At 40.9% G+C, this 6,853-nt stretch overlaps 1 protein-coding gene across 2 annotated transcripts in view; it reads right to left on the bottom strand.

Annotated features, from left to right (window-relative positions):
* Positions 1-855: 855 nt before the first annotated feature.
* NT5E (5'-nucleotidase ecto) overlaps positions 856-6,853 on the bottom strand; it is a 47,010-nt gene continuing 41,012 nt past the window's right edge. The window contains exons 7-9 of one of the 2 annotated variants that reach the window (XM_017509675.2): positions 5,884-6,033; positions 4,430-4,630; positions 858-2,802 (exon numbers count right to left, since the gene is read on the bottom strand). In XM_017509675.2, the coding sequence (XP_017365164.1) occupies positions 2,639-2,802; positions 4,430-4,630; positions 5,884-6,033 (515 nt within the window). In that variant the 3' untranslated portion in view covers positions 858-2,638. Of the gene's footprint in view, positions 2,803-4,429; positions 4,631-5,883; positions 6,034-6,853 lie in introns of both variants that reach the window. The other variant, XM_017509676.2, reaches the window with a different exon arrangement.

Genomic DNA, 6,853 nt, shown 5'->3' with positions numbered 1-6,853 from the left:
CCCCAGCTATATGAAACTGTAAATCCATTAAACCTTTTTCCTTTTTTTTTTTTTTTGAGATGGAGTCTTGCTCTGTTGCCCAGGCTGGAGTGCAATGGTGCAATCTTGGCTCACTGCAACCTCTGCCTCCTGGATTCAAGCGATTCGCCTGCCTCAGCCTCCTGAGTATCTGGGACTACAGATGTATGCCACCATGCCAAGCTAATTTTTGTATTTTTAGTAGAGATGGGGTTTCACCATGTTGGCTAGGATGGTCTTGATCCCTTGACCTTGTGATCTACCCACCTCAGCCTCCCAAAGTGTTGGGATTACAGGCGTAAGCCACCGTGCCCAGCCAACCTCTTTTTCTTTATAAATTACCCAGTCTCGGGTATGTCTTTAGTAGCAGCATGAGAATGGGCTAATACATAGCGCAAACAAACAAAGGGCGCTAACATGGTTTTACTGTATCTGACTGATTGAGATATGATGAAACCAACTCATTGTGTTATCATCTTGGGGAAGATTCCTGGGCCCACAGCCAGTACATTAAAATCCTCAACATTAACTTGGAAATTTTTATTTTTAGCAATCAGTACTAGCCTCAAAACCATTTTTATATCAGATTCTGTATATCAAAGCCGCCAAATTTAGTAGTTTTCCTTAAAATACCACTCACTTTTCTCTCCTACTTAAAAATTAGATGCATTTTTCTTCTCATTTTAGGGGTGTGAGGGGGGAAGGAGGGTATCAGATGACAAGTAGCTTATGATCAAGACAAATGATACCAGTGAAAATCTGCCAGAGTCTTTCTTTAGGCATATTGTCTTGAGTTACAGGTGTTTGATTGAGAGAAGAAATGACTATCAAAGACCAAACAGCATATCTTCAGTTTTATTGTTGGGAAACTACGATTGCAAAGTGGTTCAAAGTCATTTCTTATACCACTGTACAATACATACACACATTTAGGAAACTTAAAAAAATGTTCTTTAAAAAACTGTGCTAATAAGATTTACCCTATTTTACTGGCCAAGCATAAAAAATCCTAAATGTACCTTTCTCTAATTTTCCTTGTACAATCTTATTGACATTTTTTTTTTTACACCTAATCCATATATGCGTAGAACTGAGACTATTATTTTACTGCAACAACTTTTATAAAAAGGATATGAAGTTCAAAAGTATATATTTTAATCAAGAGTACTTAATATTTGTAAACACTAAGAAACAAATGTACTCCCTATCCAAACCTCTAGCTGCCATTTGCACACTATTTTAAGGTGAAGTCCCTCATTTCTTGAATTACTTACACTGAGCTGAGCAGGCTCACATGGTTCCACTTCCTCCTTAAGTATTCGTTATTTGGGCCTAAGTAATTTCATCGGCATGGGTATTTCCTGAACACCCACTCAGAAGGTCCCACTTTGCAGCAGGAGTTCTCATATCTGGACTTGAGAATGATTTACAGTGACTGTTCAGATTTGGAGGCAGAGTTACTTCAAAAATGTATACCTCTTCTTAAAGTCATTTCTTCCAGAACTCTGGACATTCCATAACTGGGCGTGTGTGTTATGAGTAGAATAAGTGCAGTGCTGGCATCTTGCTCGAGAGGGACAGGTACTGGTTTAGAATTACAGCTTATCTTAGAAGATTCTTTTCTCATAATACCTTCATTTTAGGAAGAAGAAAGAGGACAAAGGCAGAACTGATGGAATCACATAAAATAACTAATGCCATCTGTTGGGTAGTGTGCTTAACAAATACCTGTTTAATGTGTAAATGCTCTTTAGCTGTTTCTCTTTTATAACATAAACCAGGCCTGGTGTCCTGTTCTTCACTTTCCTTTCTCCCTTGTCCTTTGACTGTTGTTTGCAGCTTCTGTCCTTTCCCATTATCTACTACAGCTTGCTCTCTGACTCATCGAAGGCACATGGGTGTTTCAAGAGAGAATGGTATCCTGTATTTAAACCATTAAACTTGCTATTATAACAGGAGCTAAAAAGTGAAAAAATAGAGACAAGAAATAAAGCAGAGATTTGTTATCCATGAGCTTGGGGCTATTGATAATTATGAAGAGAGGAGATACTAAGTATCATTCTGAACAGTAACTTGAGATAGTTGAAAGTGCTGGACTTGAGTTCAAAAGACCTAGGTCTAGGTCTTGGATCTGTCGACATTAGCTGTACGGTCAAGTCAGCCCTTTCTGAGCTTCAGTGTTTTCATCTGACAGGTGGGAAAAACATGTCTTTACTGCCAAAAGCAAGCTGTGGACATCAAATGAGATGGTCTCAACTTCCTTCTAAATGATAAAAATTTTATATAAACATAAGCTGTTTGATGGATTAGAAATGGATATGAAGAAGAAAAGTGTGGTTTAAAATCATTAGTAAAATTTTATTAAAATTTAGAAATGTAAACTAAATATAGTGGACTTTCTCCATATAGGGCCCTATATTAATTTTTTTTTTCTAACTCACTAAGTTACTGACCCTGAGTGATCACGTCAGTCTCTTCATTTTATAATGCTCTAACCTTCAGCTTCTAGGAGCCTGTGAAGATGGTCTGTGCTGTCATTAAAGCCAGGTCCTAAAAGGCAGATTTGTATCTCACTTGAAAAAATGCAGTTTCACATGTTAATGGCAAGGAGAATTTTTGGCTATTGGTATAAAACAAACATCACAGTCCAAAATGAAAGAAATATTAAAGAAAAGCTTCCATGGCAATGACTTCCTGTGGAAAACTTGATCCGACCTTCAACTGCTGGATAAATTACTTTCATTTTTGAGATATATGTAGAAACCACGTTGATATCTTGGTCACCTAGAAAAATATATACATGATTTTAACTACAGAAAAGATAATTATCAATCAATAGTAAGGCAGCCCTTTGTAATTATAGAAGGGAAGCTACTTCATAAGCAGGGTAAAGTGTCACAGAAAACAAGAACAGTGGTGATCATAAGTACAAAGAATTTGATTGCTTTTTCATGCTCCAGATGTGAAATGTGTCTGTTGTTCAATATTGGGTAATTGGGGGAAGTAGAATTGCCTCAGCTCTGAGATGACTAGAAAGAGGTCATTGACATCACCGCCTTTAAACCACTTCAGAACAAAGGCATTAGGGAATTGGGTCAAGAGCAATTAGTTGAGAGATAAAAGTGGCTTCCTTTTGTTTGTCTTCCCAGTAATTATTTTCACATAATTGATGATGGGACTTAGGGAATTTCCTTTACAAAAGAGAGGAGAGGTGTTAAATGCTAATTGCCTATAGCTACAACAAACCTATGGGGACCCAACAATTTTATTTTAAAAAGATTAATACTTAAGAACCCTTCTCTCTTCAGTGGCTTTCACCTCGGGGTATAGACTAGAATCACTGGAAAAGAGTTTAGCCCCAATCCAGTTAACTTAGAATCTTTTAAGAGCTGGGGCCAAGCCATAGGTATTTAATTTAAAATGCCCCTGAAGTGTTTCTAATGTATAGCTAGGGTTGAGAACCTTTAGGTCCAGGGCTTCCTTAGCCTTCTGCATGAGCTCCTTCTCTGGGACACCCATCAGTCTAGGCTTGAGTGGTACACAGCTGATGGCTATCAGCCTCTTCGTCTCATGGGGCTTTTACGCCAGCCCTTCCATCTTCTGTCATGGAAGGGACGGAAGAAGCCAGCACCTTTCCTTCCAGGAAAGGCTGCCTCCTTTGGTCTGGTTCTGCCCTCCACTCTCCTTGGAATAAGCAGCTAAAATGACAAGTCCAGCCTGGTAAGACTGAGGAGGATCCTGGTGGAACTTCCCAGAGATGCCAGGAAGCTGCCTGTGTGTCTTCTAAGCATTCTGGTGTCTGCCCTAGGAAGAGGAAGGGGAAGTGTGGTCTCTGTCAGTGGAAGGTATGCACATAAGGTGACTCTGAACTGGATTTCTAAAAGTGAGGCTGGCATATAATGTCCCTCAGTGCTGCCAGAAATACCAACTGACATCAAGTATGGACGTTCCTACGATTTGTACCACCAACCACTGTGCTGAAAGGGTGGCGCTTACCCCATCCTCGTCTACCTGACAGATTCATAAAGAAAGCTGCTTCAAGAAAGAAAATTTAGGTGATTTAATGTGATGATTTTCCATGTCCTAAAATTCCAGAGGTGTGATTTTTCTGTAAATGCAAAACTCATATTTCACAATTTAAATGGCTGCTTAGATGTAGTTAAAAGGATTTTAAAACATTTTTGATTTACAAATGGTTTCTCTCTGGGGTTTGATGAAGGCGTAGGTGTGCTTGGGGAGTGACAGGCTACATATTCCTCTCTGCTGTGCCATGCTGCTGCTTTCCAACAAGCAAAGCAGGAGGGAATCAGCAATACAGGGAGTCACTTTGCCCTCCTGGCACCACTAATAGCTCCCCTTCTTGGTTCAATTCTGTTGTTCTTTAGAGGAAGGAAGAGACACTTGTGCTTACCAGAGTCATGTCTTAACAGTTCATCTTTTATCATCTGGAATCCATCTCCACCATTGGCCAGGAAGTTTGGGAGGATCACCTTATATACCTCATCCATTTTGAGAGGGTCATAACTGGGCACTCGACACTTGGTGCAAAGAACATCTAATTTGACTACTCTGTCTCCAGGTTTTCTGGAAAGATCATATACCACGTGGATTCCTAGAAAAGAAATGAGTCTGTTTTCACTGGTTCCAAAGGGAGATTTCTGTTTTCTAAGAAAGGGATTTTGGCCAAGCTGTAGAATTGGGGTATGGGGCTGTGGTTTTCCTTTGGTTTAAACTTGAGTGAAATTTTATCAAGAGAATCGTGACATTGCAGCCACCCTTTATCCTTGAGTCCTTCCAGGACATATGAGAACCATTGGAAGGAAAACCAGCTCTGGATCAGAATGGGCAAAGAGTGACTCTACATGAAGAAACCACATCTTTTTTGTTTTTCCTTCAAAATCCTGAATTGGCCTAGTAACTTGGTTCAGTGGCCTTAGCGAGAAACAGATGAGAGGCACACAGCATTTTACAATTTTGAAGATCATTAAATGGTAATCATTTGGGATTGGGCAACTTTCACAAGGCATATAGCTATGCAGTGCTTCCCTAGAGCATCAAAACACTGCTGTTCCTTCAACTCCCTTCTGGGAAAATGGAGGATGTCCAGGTTGCCCAACAGGCGGTAGGATAGGGCCCCACTGGTTAAAAAATGAGGCCAGATTATGGTTTCCAGGTAAAATAAGGTTACTTTTAAAGGATTAGTTCACTGGACTGTCGAATTAATTATTAACAAAGTGTTTCAGAAGCCCTTGGCAATTTGGGAAGCATTTATTTCTGTCAACTTTCACTGTAGTCCATGAGATAAACAGGAAAAGGTTTTCTCCCTGTGCCCAAAGGGATTGAGAACTTGTCCCAAGACACAGTGGGGCAAGAACCAGTTGTTAAGGTGTGTCTGTGCAACAGGCTGCTCCTTCCAGGAATCATCCTGGTTAATACCAATTGGACAGCATACCTTTAAATCTTGGCATGGTTCCAGGCAGTGATGAGTTGAACATTTTAAATACCAATGGTTTGGCCCTAGCTCTTTTTTTGTTTGTTTTTGTTTTTAAAGAATATTGAATGCATAAATAAGATTTTGTTAGAAACTAGACCTCAAAGCAGCTGATCTTAGAGGGCCCATCTGATGTTCAAATCAGACTTGGCAAATATTGCTTATTGCCAGGGCTTTAGGGCTTTGACCCCAACCTAATCTCAGTGGCTGTGAGAGTCCACAGCCATTAAAGGATGATGTATTGGTATTAGATGGGGAAAAACCCAAACCCACCTGACCATAGGAATTTTGGTGAGGGGGAAGCTGAGCCAACCAGCAAGAAATCCCACGCACGTCACTTTGGATGGCCCAGCCCTACAGGATGGGTAACTTACCGCCCACCTGCAGGAACTCTCCAGTGGACTGGCCATAGCGGTGCACACTGTGCTCAAAGGCCTTCTTCAGGGTGGAACCATTTAACTGGACCAGGTCAAATGTGCCTCCAAAGGGCAATACAGCAGCCAGGTTCTCCCAGGTAATTGTGCCTGAGGATAGTCACAGATGAGCCAAGAAGGAAAATAGCTTGAGAAAATACTAACCCCATGACCAGTTTCCCTAGGGCTGGGAAAAGAAATGAGGGGGACATGGGGAGGCTTTTAGAGCAGCATCAGATATGTGTAAGTGGTTTCTGGCACTTAGGGAAGGAATGGGTTTAGGAGGCCTCTGGCCCTGCCCTCCACCATTGGGCAGGATGGTGGGAGCTCACAAATGGCTATGCCTCAGAAGTTCACTGTGTTCAGTCTTAGATCTCCCAGCTTGGGGCTGGATCTCCGGTAGTTTGTTTGCATTGTTCAATTCCTCCAGACAAATAGTGTGTTCCTGCTGCCTGTCCCTGTTGTTTGACAATGGAATGCATTTGGGGCCTTATACTGATGCTAATTGGTTTTTACAGTAAATCAGGGAGGGCTACAAGAGTGTCTTGAATATTTGTCTAGTTGATTTGTTTTGCCATATTATATAATCTTGGATATCTGTAAATATGCTAAAGTAACATTTTAATCCAGTGGTATGTCTTTTCCAGGACAGAAGAGTGGTGGTTTTGTCTCTTTTCAGATGCTAAGGTGGAGGCTGTTGATAGTTTGTATAAATCAGAAACAACCAGTACTTAGCTTTGTAAGTCAGAAAGTCAGACCACACTTGAGTTCCACTAACCCTAGCTGCAGCTTCTGTGTGTGAATACTTATAAGAACATCCCAGCACTTTGGGAGGCCGAGGCGGGTGGATCACGAGGTCAAGAGATCGAGACCATCCTGGTCAACATGGTGAAACCCTGTCTCTACTAAAACTACAAAAAATTAGCTGGGC

This window comes from Cebus imitator, unplaced genomic scaffold (assembly GCF_001604975.1).
Source record: "Cebus imitator isolate Cc_AM_T3 unplaced genomic scaffold, Cebus_imitator-1.0 Scaffold418, whole genome shotgun sequence".
Lineage (NCBI taxonomy): Eukaryota > Metazoa > Chordata > Mammalia > Primates > Cebidae > Cebus > Cebus imitator.
The sequence above is the reverse complement of the archived record's forward strand: the minus strand, read 5'-3'. Positions and strand labels throughout refer to the sequence as shown.